Raw genomic sequence first — 24,902 nt, 5'->3', positions numbered from 1 at the left:
GCAGACTGAGCCATTGAAATTTTTAGGAGGGGGGGTTTGAGGGGCATTTTTCCCTTTTTAGGGGGGGGGCTCTTGCTTTTGGGGAGGGGTAATTTCGATTTTTAGGGGGTGCGCCCTTTGCTCGAAGGGGGGGGGGGAACCCCTGGATTAAAAATGCTGTTATGCTTATCAAAGAATTTTTATGGCCTCTCCCGCTCAAAAGAAGAAATAGTTGTGACACTGTCATTATTATAAAAACCCACTGAATGAGGAAACTTTTTCTAAATATTGAAAACGAAATCCAAATAACTGCTGAAAATCCTACTCTGAAAAAAAAAAAAAAAAAAAAAAATCTTGAAAATCTAGATTTCCAAGGTAAAACTCCAATGTGATTAAACGAATTGAGTTAATATTACACTTTCCAAAACCATTCATTAACTTTTGAATGACTGTTACAAAACCAATCACGAGATTCTGTTACGTTTCCGTAATATGCTGTCATCATTTATATTTAAAAAAAACCCAACGCGTTCAAATCAATACAGCGTTCGAGACTTCGGACTTTGTTCCATTGGTACGCGATAAAATGACAATCGAATTGAGTGAAAAATTTCCCTGTCGGCGCGATGTACGATAGCAAAGAGTTATTAGGAGATCGGGTGCTAACAGGTTCGAAGGCCAGTTTCGAAATCTGTCCATTATCTTTCAAATTTTGCGGAAGTGCAGATATTTATCTTAAGTCATCTTGTTCTAGAATTTAAAAGAAAAAAAAAGGAAGGCTATGTTTTTGAATTATTATTGTAATTTATACATACGTATCATTTATCTGGGCAAGGTTAAATTCGGATCTACCTGATGCAGGATTCACGGAGGTAACCAGTGTGATATGGGTTGGTGCTGTAGATGGGAATATAAACATTTCTTTGCAAACCAGTAGCTTCGTTGCGAAAAGATCAAAACATGTTCAAAGTTATTATTTCCCAAGTGAATAGGGTTGATGCTGTAAGCGGGAATATAACATTTCTTTGCAAACCAGTAGCTTTGTTGCGAAAAGATCAAAACATGTTCAAAGTTATTATTTCCCAAGTGAATAGGGTTGATGCTGTAAGCGGGAATATAACATTTCTTTGCAAACCAGTAGCTTTGTTGCGAAAAGATCAAAACATGTTCAAAGTTATTATTTCTAGAGTGATATGGGTTGATGCTGTATGTGGGGATATGAACATTTCTTTGCAAACCAGTAACTTTGTTCGAAAAGATAAAAACATGTTCAAAGTTATTATTTTCAGAGTAATATGGGTTGATGCTGTAGGTGGGAATATAAACATTTCTTTGCAAACCAGTAGCTTTATTGCGAAAAGATCAAAACATGTTCAAAGTTATTATTTCCAGAGTGATATGGGTTGATGCTGTAGGTGGGAATATGAACAGTTCTTTGCAAACCAGTAGCTTTGTTGCGAAAAGATCAAAACATGTTCAAAGTTATTATTTCCAGAGTGATATGGGTTGATGCTGTAGGTGGGAATATAAACATTTCTGGGCAAACCAGTAGCTTTGTTGCGAAAAGATCAAAACATGTTCAAAGTTATTATTTCCAGAGTGATATGGATTGATGCTGTAGGTGGGAATATAAACATTTCTTTGCAAACCAGTAGTTTTGTTGCGAAAACATCAAAACATGTTCAAAGTTATTATTTCCAGAGTGATATGGGTTGATGCTGTAGGTGGGAATATAAACTTTTCTGTGCAATCCAGAAAAACTTAGTTGCGAAAAGTTTGTTTTGTCGAAACATATTCAAAGTTATTATTACCAGAGTAATATGGGGCGACGCTGTAGGCGGGAATATAAACATTTCTTTGCAAACTAGTAGCTTTGTTGCGAAAAGATTGTTTTGTCAAAACATATTCAAAGTTATTGTTACCATAGTGATATGGGTTGATGCTGTAGGCGAGAATATTAACATTTATTTGCAAACCAGTAGCTTCGTTGCGAAAAGTTTGTTCTGTCAAAACATATTCAAAGTTATTATTACCCTAAAAACGGGGAGTTATATCTCTCACGAAAATGCTTTACTTCCCTTTTTAGTTCATAAATAAAACAAGGTTGTAGGTCCTTCTTATTAATTAATTATGTATTATGCAGGAATGTAATTAAAAAAAACTTTCTTAATATGCCTTCTAGACGGACTAGTTCCGTGAAAGAGAGGGAGAAAAAGAAAAAAGGCAACCATGTTTGTCCGAACTCCAGAAGTGGGCGATCCCGAAATCTTGCCTTTCGTGATGGGATACTTACCCGAGAACTACCGGAGAAAGGCGGAGATCGAACTCAGAGACACACCGGAAAAGCGGGTGCAAGGCCTTCGCCTTCTTAAAGAAATGATGAAACGTAAGTACCCGATGTTTTTTACTGAAAATCTGAAAATTTTTGATACTGCATAAATTTTTATTGTGTTAATCTTTACTTTGTGACACAGCCTAAAGTGCATTATGCTCAAATAGTTTTCCATTCTTCCCCACAATTCTCGGGTTCTAATTCCATGTTCGAAGTCACTTCACTTTAGCCGTTTCCATGGGCACTTTCGACCCCGGAAAAAACCTGCTTTTCACCGCATTCCGGTTATTAGCGGGGTTTTGTGTGGAATCTTTCTACCCCTGCTAGCTTCTGGAGTGAAAGCGGTGTTTCTACCCGGAATGCATCACGCGAAACAAGTTCGTCTGCTATCCGCTAAGGATGCTGGGTAAAATCCGCTTTCTCTGGTATAATGGGAGAACCCATAGACTAATAATAAGAGTAGACCGAGCTTCCCCAGACTTGCTGATGAAAAAATTGATTCATGGATACATCATGTGACTGGTGGAAGGCTCGGCGAAAACCTTGGCGCCATGGTTGCCAGCTGGCAGGATTATCTATAGTTTGGCACTCGGCATGTATTTTAAGACGTAATGTATTTTTATTATAATTTTTTCCCCAGATGCAGAGATGATTGAATTGTTTTTCTTTTAGTTATACATTATTTTGACATTAGTAATTAGTTTTTGATCGCAGATTTCAGTAACTTTAATTTCATTCGGAAATACTACGTTGGCGTAAACGTAATGGCGTACACGTTTTGCGTTAACGCAAAAATGTACTAATCGGTATCTTAAATTGAAATTGTAGGTAAAAATCTTACCGTTTGCCGATTCTTTTTGGGCGCTTGCATCTTTAATTGCTCAGAGAGTTATTAAAATTGAATAAAGAATATGCGCAGTACTATCTAAACGAAAAACTCACTATATGAACAAAATATTTACAACTCAGAATAACAAATTTACAAATCGGACTCCATAAAAGATCATTCTTCCGTGTTCCATCAATTCTATTTATTTTATTTCTCGCGGACGTTGATCGTCTGCTACCATCAACGGCCGCTGTTGCTAGGATATCCACCAGTCACATGGTTTGGTTTATGAGCAGCAAGAGGAATGCCATAGCTCGGTCTACTCTTATTATTAGTCTATGGGAGAACCTCTTTTTACATGGAAACGGGGAATTTTTCAATCGGGTTTTTTGCGGAGCCAGAGCGGGGATTAACCGGGTCGAAAAGTAAGTTGTGAACGCGTCTGCTGAGAAAGGGGAAGGTAAGGAGGTTAATCCTTTAGAACTCGCGTGCTAAACAGCACACAAAAGGTCGCGCGGGGTACCTGTATAACCCTATCCATTAATTTTTTCTTGATGCAATTTATTACATGCCAATTATAACAGAAGTTCATTACCAATTAATCAAATAGATTTTTTTATGTATTAACTAGTGGCACCCGCACGGCTTCGCCCGTAATAGAAAAATAAAAGGTCTTTTGGTTCGCCTGTATATTTACAAATAATGTGTGGTGAATTTTCTCGCCAATTGGCTAGTGCCCACGTTACAGTTCCACGTTATGATAATTTCGTATCTCGCCAATTGGCTTGTGCCCATGTTACGGTTCCACGTTATGATAATTTCGTAATTTATGATAGTTTTTTTTCTTAAAATTGGAATAAAAAAAGAACCACATCGAATTTTCGAAAAATCGCTTCGAGGTACACACCCCTATGCTACATACTAACTTTGTGCCAAATTTCATGAAAATCGGCCGAACGGTTCAGGCGCTATGCGCGTCACAGACATCCAGACATCCTACAGACATCCTACAGACATCCAGACATCCTCCGGACAGAGAGACTTTCTGCTTTATTATTAGTAACTAGTGGCACCCGCACGGCTTCGCCCGTAATAGAAAAATTAAAGGTCTTTTGATTCGCTTGTATATTTACAAATAATGTATGGTGAATTTTCTCGCCAATTGGCTTGTACCGATGTTACGGTTCCACGCTATGATAATTTCGTATCTCGCCAATTGGCTTGTGCCCATGGTACGGTTCCACGTTATGATGATTTCGTAATTTATGATAGTTTTTTTCTTAAAATTGGAATAAAAAAAGAACCACATCGAATTTTCGAAAAATCGCTTCGAGGTGCACACCCCCATGCTACATACTAACTTTGTGCCAAATTTCATGAAAATCGGCCGAACGGTTTAGGCGCTATGCGCGTCACAGACATCCTACAGATATCCTACAAACATCCTACAGACATCCAGACATCCTCCGGACAGAGAGACTTTCTGCTTTATTATTAGTAAAGAAGATTACACATGAGGATATTTTAAATTGATTACTACATGTTTCTGAGCAAAAATAACAGTGTTTCAAAAAAAGGGAAAGGAATAAAGAAATCCCACTGACAAGACATTTAACAGATACCCATATTAAATTGCACTTCATTTATCGCAGACATCATTTGGTTGAACTATTCAAGTAAATTGTTGACATTTAAAGCGAGAGATTTTGGCTTTTCTGATTTGGCCTCCTGTTGCAGTTGATGGCTTTCCAGAAAAATAATGAGCCATTCAAGGACGGATCCAGAAAGTTTTCAAGGAGGGGGCGTTTTTTTTTTTTTTTAGCTGACCTCTTACTACATATATGATAGGGGGGGGGGGACTTCTACAACACTTTTATTTAAAATCTTCTCTTTTTGAGCAATCACGATTGCTTATTGCTTTCATTTGACTGTTTTTGACGTTCCTATCATTTTTTCCCTCCGCCACCCTCCGCAGCATCACCGTCGACCGGGTCCTCACGATGCTGCACCTATAGCGAAAGCCGTCTCCAGGTTGCGTTCATGTCCTACACACACGCGCATACATACACGCACCTACACACATATACATATATACACCTACACACACATACATACACCTACACACATACACACATACACTCACATACACACATATACACCTACACACACATACATACACCTACACACATACACAAACACATACACACATACACTCACATACACACATATACACCTACACGCACATACATACACCTACACACATACACAAACACATACACACAAGAACACACATACACTCACATACACACAACTACCCACACACTCATGCCTGCACACAGACACAAACACATATACCTACACACACATACACATACCCCCACACACGTACACACAACTACCCACACACTCATACCTGCACACAGACACAAACACACATGCCTACACACACACACATACCCCTAACACACAAACACACACGCTTACATATACACACACACTCGTGATTGCGAAAAACATAATTTGAATTCAAAATGACAAAATTCAAATTAATTTTTAATTTTTTTTTTTACTGAATAGATTTTTATTGTGTTAATCTTTACTTTATGACACAGTCAAAAGTGCATTATCTCCTATAATTTTCCATTCTTCCCTTGCAATTGAAGTCAGAGATCAACAAACCCTGTAAGCTGAGAGTAAGTACATATGAATTTAGGGGAAAGTGGTGATTTTCAAACTTTAATTACTCCGGTCCATCTTGTCCCTGGGGTTTGAATTTTTGTATATGTCCTTAATGGCCCCCCAAGAATATGTATACACAAAATCATTACCATAGCCCCCTGGGGGACTGCTGCAGAACTCCGGGAAGGAACGATTTGGGGGGTAAAAACAAGGGGGGAGGGACAGGGGTCAAATGGCACAAAAGGCACATCAGTAGGGCACAAGGAATGTGTGTGCGAAATTTCAGCTCGATTCCTCTTCTCATCTGGGCTGTAGCCCTGTCAAAGAAAGCGAAAACTTTTTTGAATAGCGATTTTCTAACTTAAGTTCCTCCTCCCCCTGATGGTCCAGGGGATTGTATTTTGGTTCATGTGTTCAGGGGCCACCAGAGATCGAGCTTACCAAAAATCAACTCCAGGGGTTTTTATGAGGCTGAGATACAGAGGAGTGAAAAACCCCAAAAAAAAAATCCAACCTGTTCTGTCTCGTAAACTGTTCTTAGTCGCTTTTATTTTCTTTCGTCTTTCTTGGCGGTGGATTTGCTTTTGTTGGCTGCTGACGTTTGGTTTCCTTCGCGGCGGGACGCTTCCGAGTCCCGTGATTATAACACGAGGGCAAGGTTATTTAATAAACCTATACATCACTTGAGTTTTTTTTTTTTTAATTAGTTTATAAAGAAAATCATAACTTCATAACATACAAGTTTTACTAATTCAGAAACTATTTCAGTGCAAATTTCAAAACAGTTGCTGATTTGTTCAAAAAGACATTATAGAGTTGAGATAACATATTGATACTACATGCCGTTTCCATTAAAAATCATGTTTTTTCCAAGAAACTACCATATGATTTCTTTCACTTTGCATTTTTCATAAGCTGAAAAAGAAATCTATTATTATGCTAATAGGTTCTTGGATCCAAATGACTCTTTTAGGTGCGCCTACACATTTAAAAAAAAAAAAATGGTTATCATTGAATCCGTCAAAGAAGAATTAGTGGAAGAATTACGATAACACGACCCCTTGAATTCGAAACCAGTGAGTTTAATTTATTCTGCAACTCTGAACCTCTAAATCCAGTAATACTTCTTTAACAAACAAAAATGCTTTTATTCAAAATATGCTGTGTGTGTTTTGTGTTCTTTTTAATTAACTACGTAAAAAAATGCAAAAGAAAGGTCAATTAAAAAGAAATAAATAAAATAGATAAACTAATTCATCCTTTTTTAGGGAGGGGCAAGGGCCCCCTGGCCCCCCTAAAATTCGCTACTGAAAGCAACATTTGAAGGATTTAAAATCAAACGATTATTGTATTTTACAGAAGGGAAACGCTTAAGCAACCTAGAACAGCTGTCGGAATGGTTCTATTTTTCAAAGATTTGTTCTTGCAACGTAGAAAATAATTCATATTTTGGAAACGAGAAAAGTCTGTGCAACTTGGAGACTGTAAGTCGTCGGACTCGTAAACCAAGGGTCTCGTGTTCGACGGCAGACAGATCGATAATCCTTAATGTTCGTCAATGGCGACTGGGGCACGTTAAATATGCCGTGGTCACAAAGTCCTCTAAGTGAATCAATACCTGTAGGCGGGCTAGACCAGGTATAGCTCGGCTTCTGGTCTGGATCAGAAAAACAGAGCTGTCTTCAGGTTCCCATTCAACCGGTTAAACCACAAATAGTGCTAGGTATGGGGAACACTGGAGTGTAATATGATATGTGATATGATACTCTTACAGAAACTGTTTCCTGTGGTAAAATGTCTCTGGCAGCTGGAATAAACCTTCAATGTCCTCATCAAATCAGTCATTTCAGATTTTTCCAAGGGGGGAGGGGGGTCACAGTGTATAAAGTCAATGTATATTATACATCCAAACCTGTTTTTGTGCTGTCTTTTTTTTTTTTTTTTTTGGTGCGATTTTTTTTTTTTTTTTTTTGTGTGTGTGTGTGTGTGAGTGTGCGTTATATGAAAATCATTTGTAAAACGAGCGGAAATTATTTATAAAACGAGTGCGAGGTAGTATCTTCAAGTGACGACAGGGGCATCTCGATGGGAAGTCACTGTGACCTCCCAAAAATTTCCTTATTCGGCAAATTTTTCGGGAGTCGGAAAAATTATCATTACTTGGTTTATTTTGATTTCGTTTAAAGATAACTTTTTGGGTTATTTTCTACGTGAGACTTTTTTTTATACGGTCCCTATCCACCGCATACAAAAAAAAAATAATAATAATAATAATAAACTGTGTTGCGAAAACAACTTTTTATAGGTACTCGTGAAATTTCGAACAATTTTTTATGCAGTCTCTATTCACCGCATAAAAACAGGTTTGGGTGCATTGAAAAGCTTCAAAAACCACTCCCACACATACGGAAACATATTGATTTCTCAAAGCCAGGGGGTCAATTGCACCCCTCCTGACCCACCCACCTAACCTGGCCCTCATATACTGTCCAACCACGGATTGCATGGAATTTTCAAACTTACAGATAAGACAAATCTATGTGAATAAGGGGGAAAATTAAAATTTGATGGGCGTATTCCGCTCTTTTTAATGAGACTCTGCTTCTTTAAAAGTTGACATACGTAAAAAATAATAGATTCGTCCATTTCCGGCTGTAAAACGGATGTTTGTCTTTCCATACAATGCGTGGTCAGACAGTAATCTTGATCATTTCGCAGACGAAAAGAGCCTGTGCAACACGGAACTGGATGACGACTTCCTCATGCAGTACTTGCTCTTCCGGAAGTTCAACGTCGACAGGGCCTTGTCGACTCTGAAGGCCTACGTCAAGCTGCGGAAAAAGAATCCGGATATGTTCCGGAACTTTCATTTCGACCGCATCGTCCGGACATCCACTGATCGCATCGCTGTCTTTCTGCCATGGAGGTGCCCGGATGGTTGTGCCATTATACTTGTCCAACTAGGTAAGGAGTTAAACTTAACAGTTACTGGTTGCTAGTCAATATGGCACCTCCCCTTTTACTCAATGTATGGCACCATCACTCTTACCTGTTATAAAAGGTGTCACAAAAGTAATGAAAGATTTGAATTTGCCATCTTTTTTTTTTTTTTCTTCAGGGGAAGCCACGATTTTAATTTTGTTCTTATTATACTAAGTATTTCAAAAAGATTCTTCGTTCTTTGAGTTAGTAGTTTCTTCCGGATCTCGGTTAGTTACAAGTTATAATCTTATTATTTAATTTTAAACGCTTCGCTACGGTGGTTTTGAATGGCTTAGGGGTCTAAGGACCTTTAACCTTCAAAATTTTCCACTTTTTTGGAAAAAATAAATGTTTTGCATAATTTAATTCTGAACAATTTGATACCTTATTTAATACCATACGCAAAAACCTTTCCAAGTTATCGCAAAATTGCGTAAACTTTCCCCATAGAGATGTATGTTAACAGCAGCTGTTTAATCTTCTTTTTCTCAGGTGCCGGTTTCTCGTTTTGCGTGCATCTCAGAAAGTTTCTTATATATTTCTGTAAAATTTTATCATGCATGTTTGTCTGGTTTATTTTTATTATCTGAACCTAAATTTATTACTTTTTTAATTAATTATTTATTTTTTTGAAATTTTATAAATTAACAACAAAATTTTCCAAAATTATGGGCGGAAATATATTTTCTTTTAATATTAACTGTTATTTTTAGTTAAAATTTAGGTTCAGCACATTAAAACAAACCAGACAAACATGCATGAAAAGTTTTACAGAAATATATAAGAAACTTTCTGAGATATCACGCACGCAAAATGAGAAATCAAAACCTGAGAAAAAAAGACAAACAGCAGCTGTTAACATGAATCTCTATGGGGAAAGTTTACGCATTTCTACGATAACTTGAAAAGTTTTTTGCGTATGGTAATAAATAAGGTATCAAATTGTTCAGAAATAAATGATGCCTAACATATATTTTTTCCAGAAAGTCGAAAACTTTGAAGGTTAAAGATCCTTAGACCCCTTAAGCGCATATAAAGTAGCTGCTTTTTTCATTGGAAGAGGTAGTTTTGACAGACAGTTGTCGTCATTATATCAGGATTTTTTTAAATAACTTCATGGAATATGCTTCGAGTTTCGGTAAAATAAAATGTGCCCATTTTAATTAACAAAACAGAATCTTTAATTCACTTCGGAGTGGGAAGGGAGTTTGCTAAAAAGATTTTTTTTTTTTAACTTTATAGCGCGAGCACAGCTACTTGTTTTATAACAATAGAAGAATGTTTTGACTTCCCATAAAATAATGCTACACTAGCTGCGACGCCCGGCTTTGCACGGTTCACCTCGAAAATAAAAGTTACGTCAAGTGACGCGTGTTCAACAACTCAGGCTTAAACAAAAACAAAAACAAAAAAAAACAGTAAAATTTTGCGGCAGATTGCGGAAAAAAATAAAAAGTAAACATTTTAAATCCCCCGATTACAGGGGAAAGCCTTTAAAACAAAAGTTTGCTTGAATTTTACTTGTTAATATTCGAGAAAAAAATGGCAACATATCTTTCGTCTCAACGATTTTCTTCATAGACTAATAATAAGAATTACTCTTATTATTAGTCTATGATTTTCTTCACGCTATAAATTTTAATAAAAGCATTGTAGCGGAAAGTTGAGATGAAGCACTGAATAATAATTTGAATGGAGAAAAGACTTCGAAAAATAGGGGTTTTATGTCGAAATCTAAGTGTCATAATTAATATATATAGTTTTTAATTGATATATCCGCTAATTATTATGAGAGGATTATGTTAAATAGCCAAACATATAGACGGGAAGATTGCAAATCCATCGATACCTGGTTCGAGGGTCAGTTTACTGTCGTCCGGGAGAAGTAACTTGAACATACATACATACATAGTAACATACATAGGTACATACGCTCAGTTTTTAAATATATAAGATGAGTAAGATAAATAAATACCTTTGTGCTGAATAGTAAAGTCAAAACAAACAACGTAAGTAGAAGCACAAATTTGTGCTTCTGGAACTGCTTTACAAATTTGTGCTTCTACTTACGTTGTTTGTTTTGACTTTAATATAAGATGAGTATCAATTTTTGAAAATTGCTTGAATTATGCTATGCTTTGATCTTCAGAGATTTCCTTTTTTCCTAACTAGAGTACAACTGTTATTACATGGTTGCAATACTATCAGATAGGTGGGGCTAAAAACGGCACATATTTCCTCATTTCCCTTTGCCCACCCTATTCGTGTTTTTCAATCGAAGTCAAATGTTGCTAACTGGGCTTTAAACCAAAAACCGTGCTTAACACAAAAGTGAAGCACCATTTATACGTTTCTCTTTTATACGCTTTTATCATTTATACGTTTTTTTAAATTGGTCACTGCAAAGTCCAATACACATTAACGTATACCTATTATACGTTTTTTTCATTTGTACGCTTCTTCACGCAGTCCCTTCAAAAACGTATAAACGGTGCTTCACTAATTTGAAGCACTATTCGCACGATTTAAACAGGAATTAAAAGCTACGCAACAATGTTAGGAAAGCAATATACCAGACATCCCAGTTATCCCATCCTGAGACTGCAGTTTCGTTCTTATTAGAACTTCTCAGTCAGGAATGGTGAATAATTGAGTTAGAGGCAGATGTCATCGCATTGAAGCTGAGATTGACAACAATTAATTAAATAGAGTTACCTCACCAGCGAGTGTCCGCTGCATGGTGTGGTTTGACTCGAGAATTGAAGGCAAAGTTTGGGCATTTAGCAGTAAGTTACCGGCCCTAAGTCAAGGCTAAGGTAGAACTACATGCAATATAACAAGCAGCCTGGTTATCATATCCTGAGACTGCAGTTTCATTTTTATTAGAACTCATCAGCCTGGAATAGTGAATAACAGAGCTGGAGGCAGATGTCATTCCATTGAAGCTGATATGACAAGTCTCAGCTTCAATATGATGACATCTGCCTCTAACTCAGTTATTCACTATACCAAACTGATAAATTCTAACAAGAACGGAACTGCAGTCTCTAGCTGTGATAACCGGTCTGTCTGATATACTTTTCTCCGCACGCACCCCACCTGCATGTAGTTCTGCCTTAGCCCTAGCTTAGGGCGGGTAACTTACTGCTAAATGTTTAAAAAGGTTTCTAAAAAATCAGACAATTAAGGGTTAAACGTTCCTTTTGTTCTGTTTGTCTAGCTAGGTGGACGGAAAGCGAAAGATGCGCTCTGCATAATAAACGATGTTGCAAATACAGTCAAACCTGTTTATCTCGAACCTGCCTATCTCAAAAAACTCTCTATGTCGAAGTTTTTCATTTTCCCTGTACCATAATAAAGTATTAGTTCAATGTTTTCCCTCATGTTTGTCTCGAATGAAATTTTCTGAAAACCTGTATATCTCGAATTTCGACTACAGTGTCTTTCTTGAATTCGATCCTCAACGATTTTCATTAACTGGAATTTGGGGACAAAAAGCATTTTTCTTAATATTAGCAGTCACATACTCCTCCAGAATTAAAACTTTATGTACAAGAAGCAAGTTTTCCAGCACTTATATCCATTCGGAAACTGAGAGGAAGGGGACATTGTTGATTAGTGAAAGTGCTTCAAAATTTTACTTTCGAGTCATTGCTCCAATTCCTTATTTTTAGAACTTTTTTCAAAACCTCTGTATCTCGAAACCTTCATATGTCGAATTTTTCTTCTCTTCCGTAAAATTCGAGATAGACAAGTTTGACTGTATTGTCTTTCTCTTCGCAGACAACTGGGACCCCACCGTGTTCCCCGTCGAAGAGGTGAAGCGGATGGTGGCGGTGATAGTGCTGCAGTCCCTGCGCGACCCCATGACGCAACTCAACGGCTTCAAGGTCATCTTCGATGTCAACAGCAATCCCTTGCGACATCTGAGATACATCACTCCACAGAACCTATACCTCCTCTACCACGGCACACAGGTGAGGTCCCTTTTTCCAATGGACTATCCATTTGACATCAGTTATTGAGAAATCTTTGCGGACAAATCTGTGCGTGACATAATGACATTTTTGATAGAAAAGGTTTTTGTGATTACGTAAAATCATTTTGTATAAAACTCTTTTTTTCTGCTTTTCATCGTTAACAATTTAATATTAAAAACAAAACGGAAAAAACTAGTATGTTGTGGCCATCACGAAACTTTCTTCTACATTTTTCCTTTTTCTGATCCCTCCCCATGCTTGACGAGGAAGCAATATTCCCAACAAAAACAAAATTACACATGCCAAAACTTGACGACTATCCCAATGTCTGAATTATTGCAAAAGCAAAGCAAAGAGCGAAAATTGAAAGTTATTTTAAAAGCCTCGCTTGAATTAATTACAAATATTTTATTTGTTAACAAACATAAGATGGCAACAGTTAAAAATTTTAAATCATTGAGATAATATTTCCGATCATTTCCATACAAATAAAATCACGAGAAATACGCAGACGACAATCTATTACGATTTTTCTTTCTTATTGTTGCATTAATAAAGCTATTTTTATTCGCAAAAAAAAAAAAAAAAAAAATCAACACCTCTTGGAGCGATTGGCGTCAAAATTGAACCAAAGCCTGTTTACGTATGGATTCACATATATTCCAAATTTCAACCAGAACGTAGCATTACTTCTTGAGATAGGGCACTCACAATGGAAAAAAAGAACGGGCGATTGCGCTACCCCCTTTTTAGCTATTGACACCAAAATAAAATCAGCTCTTATACCCACTAAGGGCTACTTGACGATAAATTTTTCTTTCATTCCGTTCATTATTTCTTGAGATACAGCAGTCACAATTGACGACAAAAAACGTTCTATAGCTCAACCCCCGTTTGAGTTGTTGACACCAAAATTGAATCAGCACCTGTTCCTGTTACTGGCAACATATGGACCAAATTTTGCTTGATTCCGCCAGTTACTTCCTGAAGAATAGCAAGCACGCGTAACTCAAAAAACGTCCCATTGCTCCACCCCCTTGGAGGAATTCGCGCTAAAAACCAATGGGCACAAGTTCACATAGGGGCACATATGTGTACCAAATTTCGTTCAATTTCATGCGGTAGTTTTTGCTGTAGAGCGGCCACAAAAAACTGGTCACACACAGACGTGACACACACACACATACACACACACACACACACACACATATACACACACACAGACAGACAGACATTTTCCAAAAATAGTCGAAATGGACTCAGCACGCCTCAAAACGTTCGAATCCGTCAAAATTCGAAATTCGAAAATTTGCACGAATCCAATACTTTCTTCTATGTATTAGATATAGAAGAAAGTAAAAAAACGAGCTGATGTGTGCATCACATGACTTCCTTTTACTGCAATTTAACGATAAAAGTGCCTCGGAGTAAGCAAAGAAACACTTTAAATGTTTTCACCACAAGTTTGTTGCAAACTGAAGCAAAAAAACTGTTTTATACCGATAAATTTTCCCAATATTGGCAATTTCAATGTGGTTCGAAGGTTAACTCTCTAAATATGGCCAAATTGAAACCACATTTAAAAAAAAAAAAAAACGCCACATTTGCCGCCAAGTTAGTGACAAAACTTGGCGATCAAAAGCTTGGCGATATATCACCAACTGTTTGCCAAATTATACCACCACTTGAGTTTGCAATGAGATTAACAATGATTTTTCCCCAAAAAGGTGTAAAAGACCCCCTTGGGGAACATCCGAATGCTACCAAAATAGGAGGTGCACAACTAGACCCCAGTAGGAGTCTACGCACCAAATTTCAACCATAGGACATACCGTTTTAGAGTTATGCGATATACATACGCACATGCACACATACGCATGCATACGTACTTACAGACGTCACGAGAAAACTCGTTGTAATTAACTCGGGGATCGTCGAAATGGATATTTCTGGTGTCTATGCGTTCACAGGTATATATCCACTTGTGGTCGAGTTGAAAAAAAAACTCAGTATTCATTCGACGGCGAGCAAAATGGAAATTAAGGCCGATTTTGAGTGAAAATTTTTTCGCTAATATAATACTTCCTTTACTATGTAAAAGGAAGTAAAAATTGTTTAATCTTTCGATTTTTGTTCTAATTTTGCTCTTGGTGACGGAATGACATTCGTCTTGTCCATTTGTTTTGATCACGTCAACCAAGCTTTTGGAGTTTTTAGTGTTCTGTGAATTATGCATGAATTCATTCTTTTAACTAATTTGTGTTTTTTGAGTTACAGAGGTAACAATGAGAAATTGTAAATTTAAATAATTTGTCGTGCAGAGAATGAAAGTAATTGACGTTTATATGTTGTGATGGAATGACAAGAATTTTGTAAGTCCATATATTGCGATAAAAAAACATATTTTAAATTTAATAACTAAATTTATTACTCTTAGCCCATATAAAATTGCCGCGTACAGTATAATAAATGAAATTACTTATAAAAATCGTTCCAATAAAGTTAGCAAATATACTTATGCCCAAAATTAAGGTCAGAAACATGTTGAGGAAGTGAATATTCGACGTATGGACTGGCCCTAATAGACAAGACAAATGTCATTCCGTAACAAAAAGCACAAAATAGAACAAAAATTGAAAGATTAAATCTTTTTTTTTTTTTTTTTTTAATGTTTTGTTTTTAATATTTTATCGTTAACGATGAAAAGCAGAAAGAAAAAGGAGTTTTATACAGAATGATTTTACGTAATCACAATAACTTTTATTTTTTATCAAAAACGACATTCTGTCACACATAGCAAAGATTTCTCGAGTATCGTGGGCTTCCTATGCCGCGTTGCTGTGATAGTGCTGGTGTAAATTCTACAATTCATCACAGGAACTGGCCCACATTTAAATATTTATCTTTTAAGGAACGTTAAAAGCTTTAAAAGAACATAGAAGGTAAAAACTTGAATACCCCCCCCCCCGGATCAAAGTCGTTCACACAGCCATCGCTCAGAATCGGAAGCCTCTGACACGTTTATTCTTTTCTTTCTTTCGCTGCTTAATTGCACAGGTTCAGAGCCTGATTACCGCAGGGGCATGCGGGGCACAGGCCCCTCCTCTTAGATTCAGGGGGGCCCAAAATCCCCTCAATTTATCATGCTAATTAAAAATAGATACTGATTTCACTCAAAATTTAGAGTATAATGATATCATTGATAGTTTTGCAAGAGCCAAGATAAAGAAAAAAAAAATCCTAAAAAAAAAATTCCTTTTCAAAATTTGGTTTCTGTACAAATCTCAAAACCACTCCAAGCTTAGTCTGTATTTACTATTAAAAGTTATATCATAGATAACTTTGATATTTACGGAACTGGAACGGGCAAAGTTTAACCACATCTTATAGAATTATCGTATATTATATCTCTTCTACATTTAAATGTTGTGATATGAGGTACCACCAAATTTAGCATGGTTGTGTCGATACGCAAGTATCGAAATATTTCACAGCTTCAGAATAAGCAGGAATAGGGGGAGGGGCTACAAACGGAATTTCATGCCCAGTGTCTTCAAAAATCTTAGTCGGGTTCTTAGAGGGGCCCTGAAATAGAAATGTGCCACATGTCCAATATCAGAATGATCGTGCTCTACACAGGTTTATTTTGATGAGGACTACAATCCGAGTTCCTTGCCTCCCTTACGCATGATATATTTTTATTACACATATAAACAACACATGAAAGAATTTACATCACAAAGAAGGGAAAGTAAAACCGGAGCGTGGGTGGGAGTCGAACCCACCGCCTCAAGTGTGCGAATGTCAAGCAGTCACCCAGACCGCTCGGCCACTGAGGCCTCGTTTGTTCTTTTCACCTTGCTTCTAGCCGCAAGTAACTCAGTTCACTTCACTTCACAAGCCTTTTGGTTTGCACATTTGCATGGAATTTTGTGCCGCAAGTAACTCAGTTCGCTTCACTTCACAAGCCTTTTGGTTTGCGCATTTGCATGGAATTTTGTGCCACCACACCAAGCATTTATTGACATCCTCATAAAACAGTATGAAAGCTAGTGGTGAAACTCGTATAGCAGTGCACGGTGGTCACGCTCCATATTAGACAGGTTTCCCCGTGATAAACGCTTTATCTCTGATTCATAATTTAACACTTTTTGGTGTATCCTGTTCGTAACTCATAATTAAAATACTTCCATGTTGTTACGCTTCTATGTTATTTCTCCCATTGTAATCAGGGCCGCAGGAAGCCAAGGCGGGCCCCTCGCCCCCAAAAAAGAAGAAAGAGAAAGGAAAAGAAGAGGGAAAGAAGAAAGAAGGGAGGAGGAGAAGAAAAAGAGAGAAAAAGGAATGAAAAGGGAGAAAAAGAAAAGAAGGGGGGGGGAGCGAGAAAAAAAATCAAAACTGCTTATTAGAAGACTATTAACTCTATTTTAACTGCAACAACAGAAAATAGAAAAAGTGTCGATTTTACTTAATCTTTACGTTTTCTCTTATTCGAAGTCCCCCCCCCCTTTTTCCTTCTCCCTTTCTTTTTTTCTTTCCTACTTTTTGTGTCAGTGTTGACGGGCTCCTAGTTTCCGACTAGGCTGATATGGCCTCTTGTCGGACCTGATTGTAATATACCTTTGTGCCAAGTTTCGTGGCAATACATTGAAGAGTCTTTCAGTTTTCGCAGATTTTATGTTTGTGATCTTAGTCTCCGACATGAGTGTACATATGTATTTGTGCATTCGAAAAAGCTGTCATTTTCATGGAATTACACTGGATAATGGGCTTTTTGCGTTGCAGGAGTGCATACCCGGCAGGTTCAAGGCCATCCATTTCGTGAACGATTCCATCACTTTCAAGGCAGCGTGGTTCATATTCAAGAATTTCCTCACGGATAAGTTCCGAAAAAGAGTAAGTAGCCTTATAGATTCCACAGGAATACGGTAGACTTTCGAAGAACCGGATTATTCTGCCGTGCAAAGCGCAAAAGTGGAATCTACAGCTGAGTTCAAAGTGAGAAATTAGCCTTTAAAGTTGTGTGCCTCCATGTATTTGATTCAGGTGAAACTTTTTCAGAATTTTTTTAAAAATATTTCCCATCGATAAATGACCATAAAACATTGTACTTGGGTGAAATATGCGGCAAAGCACCACCTGGTGAAAATTAGTCAATTTCGACAAAAAAGTGCAGATACGACTTTTGTGCTTAGCACGGCAGTATTAGTGTTGCGATCGATCGCCAAATCATAAACGGCGTCAATTTTGTTAAAACATGAGCGCCCGAAGGTGAAATATACCTTTGTGCAACACTTGATAAGCGCGAGGGTTTTACTGACAGTTTATTTGAAACTAGCTGCGTTACCCGGTCTACCTTGAAAATAAAAAATGTGTCAAGTGACGTATATTCAACAATCAGGCGTAAAAAATAAATAAAAAAAACATCATGATTTCCCTTCCAAACAATGACGACAGATATTAAAATACTCTTAAGAAATTAAATCCAGAAAGCTGGATTTAAAATGCGTAACCATGGAAACACAAAATAAAATAAGTTTGAGGAATTAAAATGCGAAAGAAAATGGTTCACAATTTGAATAAAATCGAGATTTCTTAAATTTGATTTAAAAAGGCTTGTAACTTTTTTCCCTTTCGAGATAAAAGCTTATTTTTTCGACCATAGGTCGAGTGAGATCTGGAGTAAAAAAGGTCGCTTTTTCCAATGGCGTCAAAAAGAAAGCTGTGGGACAGTTCCTTCACTTTTTATTGATTTATTTAATGAAGAAAGTAGTGCCTAAATTTCAGCTAAGCCTAAAAAAATTCGAGTTAAAAACGCAAATAACTCCCGCCGTAATAAAGTTAGAACATTGAAACAATTGCTTAGAACGCGGAAAATTCTACCCTTTCTAACGATATGTAATATGAATATGTGCAAGTTATTTTTCACCCCCATATTTGAGAATTTATGTGAAAATTGGACGTAAATTGGAATAAAAAAAGAACCATTCATCGAATTTTATTCGAACTGGTCTGCAAACCTTTTCAGGACTTAAAGGAACAAACTGAAAATTTCAGCGCAATCGGCCGGGTAGTTCTCGAGTTTTGCGAGTTCAAACACACAGACGCTTTTGGGGGACTTCATTTTATACTATGTAGAGATACATATCCATTATTCTCGATTATCGGTCCGGAATTTCGCGATCCAGATTTATGAGTCTACTGTGATATTGAGGCACGACTACGTCAAAACACGGAAACAAACCAAGATTATAGCCGAGAAGACAAAGTTTTAGTGTTTGATCAGCGCTTTTCAGGTCTTGCAAAACAAGATAAAGTATTTACCGAAATTTTGAAGTAAATTTCTTTGGTTAGAGGGGGAGTAAAAATTTTCTCCAGATCCTCTGACAAATATTCCGTCATTCACCTATGTTCACTCCTTTAATTATCTGTTAAAGTGTGGGAAACGAATTTTTTTTTAGAGTGAATTATCCCTTCAGTGCAATTCCTGCAGCGAAGAAAGCGTTTCAATGACAATCTCAACATGATCCTTAACGTACGATTCTATGCGATTTCTCCAGATATTACCAAACTAACACTAGATTTGGAGTCTCATTATTGAAACCACCAAATTTGCTACAATAACGATAAGTAGTCGCCAAATCTTTCGTCAAGCCTAGTAATTTTTAATATTCTCAGCTCTTTCCGTCAATGCAAGCAGCCTCTTTGTCGGGTCAAAAACATTAATTAAGGAAAACAATGGAAGACACATTTCTTGGGTTTTAGAGCCAGTTTTCGGCCCTGATCTTGCAACAGCTACTGAGCTGATATTTAGAAGTATTTTCTGGTCACCGAGTTGGTTAACGATAGAGGTTGGTCAGCAAAGAGAGCATGGGCGGAGCTACTGGTGCGTATATATATATATATATATATATATATATATATATATATATATATATATATATATATATATATTTATATATATATATATATATATATATATATATATATATATATATACATAGTATAAAATGAAGTCTCCAAAAAGCGTCTGTGTGTTTGAACTCGCAAAACTCGAGAATTACCTGGCCGATTTCGCTGAAATTTTTTACAGTTTGTTCCTTTATGTCCTGAGAAGGTTTGCAGACCTGTTCGGAAAAAAATCGATGAATAGTTCTTTTCTTATTCCAATTTAGGCCCAATTTTCACGTAAATTCTCGAATATGGGGATGAAAAATTGCTTGCACATATTAATATTGCATATCATTAGAAAGGGTACAATTTTCCGCGTTCTACGCAATTTGTTTCAATGCTCTAACTTTATTACGGCGGGAGTTATTGGCGTTTTTAGCTCGAATCATTTTAGGCTTAGCTGAAATTTAGGCACTACTTTCTTCAATAAATCTCTCAATAAAAAGTGAAGGAATGGTCCCACACTTTCCATTTTGACACCATTGGAAAGAGCGACATTTATTACTCCAGATCCATCTCGACCTTTGGTCGAAAAACTAAGCTTCTCTCCCCAAAGGGAAAAAAGTTACAAGCCTTTTTCATCAAATTCAAAAAATCGCATTTCCATTCAAATTGTTGACCATTTTCTTTCTCATTTTAATTCCTTAAACTTAGTTTATCTTGTGTTTCCATGGTTACGCTTTTTAAATCCATCTTTCTCGATTTAATTAGATATTTTAATATCTGTCGTCATTGTTTGGAAGGGAAATTTTGAATGATTTTTTTATTATTATTATTATTTAATCTTGATTGTTGAATATACGTCACTTGATAAAATTTGTATTTTCAAGGTGGACCGGGCAAAGCCGGGCAACGCAGATAGTATATATATATACAGGGTGTTCCGTTTTAACCTGCAAGACCTTTATTTTCGCAACCGTTAATCCTAGATGTATACTTCCAATTGCAAAAATGTTCAAAATCAGATGCAGGGTTAAGATACTGAAAATTTGAAGTGAAAATAAAATTGAGTCAAAAAATACAAAATTCGACTTTTTATGCGGGCCCCATGTCCCCTAACTTATATTTAGGGAAATAATATCCATTGAAAAATAATTTCCAGCACAAAAAGTTTGAAATTAGAACAACCAATATTCACCGAGATATAAAACGCAGCGTTTTGTGACTTGCACCACTTTTCACTCGCCGTCAATAACACCTTTTAGGGGAAAATATAGTGGTTACAAGTGTTTAAAATTACATGTGTGCATAGAGTGATTTTTCAAATTAATTCGAGGTTTTGTAGTGTATTTTTGCGTATCACGGCATAACATTTGCATTTATTTTTGAATAGCAATGAAAAATATAAGTACCTTGGTTTTCTCACTTTGACAACTTGTCATTCTTCTGAAAGAGCGATAAGTTCCTATCTCGTCTTCTGTGTGGTCCCTTAAATTTTTAAACTGGAATATCTCGTTGAGTTTTGCTCACACAAATGTCAAGTTTTTTGCGTTAGTAATAGTTTTCAATGGAGATTATTTCTCTAAATATTGGTTTGGGGATCCAGGGCCCGTATAAAAAGTTAAATTTCGTATTTTTTGACTCATTTTTACTTTCTTCTATATCTAATATATAGAAGAAAGTATTGGATTCGTGCAAATTTTCGAATTTCGAATTTTGACGGATTCGAACGTTTTGAGGTGTGCTGAGTCCATTTCGACCATTTTTGGAAAATGTCTGTCTGTCTGTGTGTGTGTGTGTGTGTGTATGTATGTATGTGTGTGTGTATGTATGTGTGTCACGTCTGTGTGTGACCAGTTTTTTGTGGCCGCTCTACAGCAAAAACTACCGCATGAAATCGAACGAAATTTAGTACACATATGTGCCCCTATGTGAACTTGTGCCCATTAGTTTATGGCGCGAATTCCTCCAAGGGGGGTGGAGCAATGGGACGTTTTTCGAGTTACGCGTGCTTGCTATACCTCAGGAAGTTACTGGCGGAATCAAACAAAATTTGGTCCATATGTTGGTATTAACAGGAACAGGTGCTGATTCAATTTTGGTGTCAATAACTCAAACGGGGGTTGAGCTGTAGAACGTTTTTTGTCGTCAATTGTGACTGCTGTATCTCAAGAAATAATGAACGGAATGAAAGAAAAATTTATCGGCAAGTAGCCCTTAGTGGGTATAAGAACTGATTTTATTTTTGTGTCAACAGCTAAAAGGGGGGTAGCGCAATCACCCGTTCTTTTTTTCCATTTTGAGTGCCCTATCTCAAGAAGTAATGCTACGTTCTGGTTGAAATTTGGAATATATGTGAATCCATATGTAAACAGGCTTTGGTTCTATTTTGACGCCGATCGCTCCAAGAGGTGTTGATTTTTTTTTTTTTTTTTTTTTTTTTGCGAATAAAAATATTTTTATTAATGCAACAATAAGAAAGATAAATCGTAATAGATTGTCGTCTGCGTATTTCTCGTGATTTTAATTGTATGGAAATGATAGGAAATATTATCTCAATGATTTAAAATTTTGAACTGTTGCCATCTTATGTTTTTTAACAAATAAAATATTTGTAATTAATTCAAGCAAGGCTTTTAAAATAACTTTCAATTTTCGCTCTTTGCTTTGCTTTTGCAATAATTCAGACATTGGGATAGTCGTCAAGTTTTTGCATGTGTCATTTTGTTTTTGTTGGGAATATTGCTTCCTCGTCAAGCATGGGGAGGGATCAGAAAAAAAATAAAAAAAGAAAAATATAGAAGAAAGTTTCGTGATGGCCACAACATACTAGTTATTTTTGCTTCAAACTTTCAATATCTTAACTCGACATCTGATTTTGAACATTTCTGCAATTGGAAGTATACATCAAGGGTTAACGGTTGCGAAAATAAAGGCCTTGCAGGTTAAAACGAACACCCTGTATATATATAAGAAAAATTATTCAATTTTGAGTAAGAATGTTTTATTCCATCCAGATTAGAATGTTGTTAGTCACACTTTTTTGGGTATTTTGATTGGCATTAAAGATTAATGAATTAAAGCAAACATTAATGCTGATGTCTCTAAGAGTTAGGGGCAAGAAATGCCTTTTGATAAGTAGTTTTCATTTGATTCAAAGGCTTAAACCTTACCCTTACTTTTTCCAGATATTCTTCCACTCCAAAATGGAATCTTTGTTCGACCACTTCCCGCGCTCCATCCTGCCCACCAAATATGGCGGCACTCTGGAAGATTACGACATGACCGAGTGGTTGAAAGACGTCATGCAACCGGAAAAACTGGCAACGCTCGGTGGCACCATTCAGACCACCACGTGATCTTTCGAGACGAGTCTCAAGTGGGCAGACGGAAATTGATATTTATTCAAACACATATAGACTCATTTGAACAAAAAGACGCTGGTCGTTGAATATGTCTAACGGAGGAGCATATTTGTTGAGATATATGCTGCTGTCTTCGGCCCAGGAGCAACAGCGACAGAAATTCCGAAGCTATTGTCGATTACATGCCGAATACTGCGGAATCGACCAAATATGCAGAGCAGCATACACTGAGCTATGGACATCACACCATTTGAGAGAATTTATCCATTTCATATGACGTCACAGAGCAATCAACGAATCACGGTCATCTGGTAGAAGTAATCTTTGGTGATCAAATAAATTGCAGCCAATCGTAAAACGATTAGTCACATTATGTTTGTTAATTAAATTGTAAAGAACCAATTACAAACACAAAATGTTTTTGCTGCTACTTTGCTCAAGATCTGAAGCCAGTTTTTAAGTAAACGATGAACATTATCACACGTTGTTAAAATCGACTGAATTCGGAATCACATATTTCTTCAATAGAGTTCATTCAAAACTAACATTGTATATCTTACTATTCTTATAATTAGTTTTGACTTAGAAATAAAGCTAAGAAAGTTACTTATCTTAAAATAAAGAACTGTTTCAATTGTATACCTTACGATTCCTATAACTACTGTTTTGACTTTGAAATGAAGCTATGAAATTTATTTATCTTAAAATAAAGAACTGTTGCAATTGTATATCTTACAATTCCCCTAACTACAGAGTGTCCAGAAAAAGACTGACTGTTTTTAAAAAATTATAACGAGAAAACGGTAAATAATAAAAATATAATTCTTGCAGAAAATTCATGTGGTGGGCCGTAAATTCCCCCCCCCCCCTTATTTCCAAATTTTAGTTGAAATTTTTACAATAGATGGCGCTGCAGATAGTAAGCCCCATAAGTCAAAATATATATATAAAATTACGTCGTAATTTTTCGAAAATAATGAACAAAAGAACAACACAATATTTTCAAACAATCGTCGGCTGTAATCCCCTGTCACAATCGGAGGAAAAATCAGTGAATTTCAGTTCTTCTTTTTTGACTTACCGGCTTACTATGTGCAGCGCCATCTATTGAAACATTTTTGAACTAAAATTTGGAACTCTGAGGGAAGAAATTTAGCGCCCACCACCTGAAGTTTCTGCAAGAATTTGTTTTTTATCATTAACCGTTCTGCTGTTATAAATTTTTGAAAATAGTCAGTCTTTTTCAGGACACCCTGTAGGTACTGATTTGATTTTTAAATGCAGCTAAGAAAGTTATTAATCTTAAAACAAAGAACTGTTTCAATTGTATGCACCTCAATTTCTATAATTACTGTTTTCACTATGAAATAAAGCTAAGAAAGGTATTTATTTTAAAATGGAAAACTGTTTAAAGTGTAAGGAAACCTTTAATTCGGTGATGAAATAAAATGCCAACATAGCAGAGAAAATGATATATTTTTTTAATTTTAACTTTTCTTTAAAAGATTCAAATAGTTTAATCAATGTACACGTACGTCAACTTATTAACTTTGAAGTGTAGAATTAAGTTATTCTGAAGATTATCTACGGTTATGTGTAAATTAACTAAGGTGATCCTTTAAAGTGTGGAAAATAGATTCATTCCTCAAATTACCCAGCTAATCTGCAAATTACCTAAATAATCTGAACATGAAAAATATGATCTTTGTTGAAATAAAAGCAAATTTTCAATCCACTTAAACAATCTTTGGATAAAAGTAAAGGAAAATATAGCAACTTTGAATCGCACACATTTGCAGAGAATTGCAGGCACGTGTTTCGGTGTTTAAATGAACCCTTTTTCAATGCAGAAAAAGTAAGTTTTA

General features: G+C 36.3%; 1 protein-coding gene across 1 annotated transcript; it reads left to right on the top strand.

Annotated features, from left to right (window-relative positions):
• Positions 1–2,171: 2,171 nt before the first annotated feature.
• On the top strand, positions 2,172–24,368 carry LOC129227710 (alpha-tocopherol transfer protein-like; the record flags this gene model as incomplete). The annotated part of the gene is given in 5 exon segments (XM_054862311.1): positions 2,172–2,365; positions 8,538–8,783; positions 12,585–12,778; positions 17,567–17,677; positions 22,861–24,368. Coding segments are annotated over 5 exon segments (879 nt in total). The 3' UTR covers positions 23,032–24,368.
• Between the last annotated feature and the right edge of the window lie 534 nt (positions 24,369–24,902).

This window comes from Uloborus diversus, chromosome 8 (genome assembly GCF_026930045.1).
Source record: "Uloborus diversus isolate 005 chromosome 8, Udiv.v.3.1, whole genome shotgun sequence".
NCBI lineage: Eukaryota > Metazoa > Arthropoda > Arachnida > Araneae > Uloboridae > Uloborus > Uloborus diversus.
The sequence above is the reverse complement of the archived record's forward strand: the minus strand, read 5'-3'. Positions and strand labels throughout refer to the sequence as shown.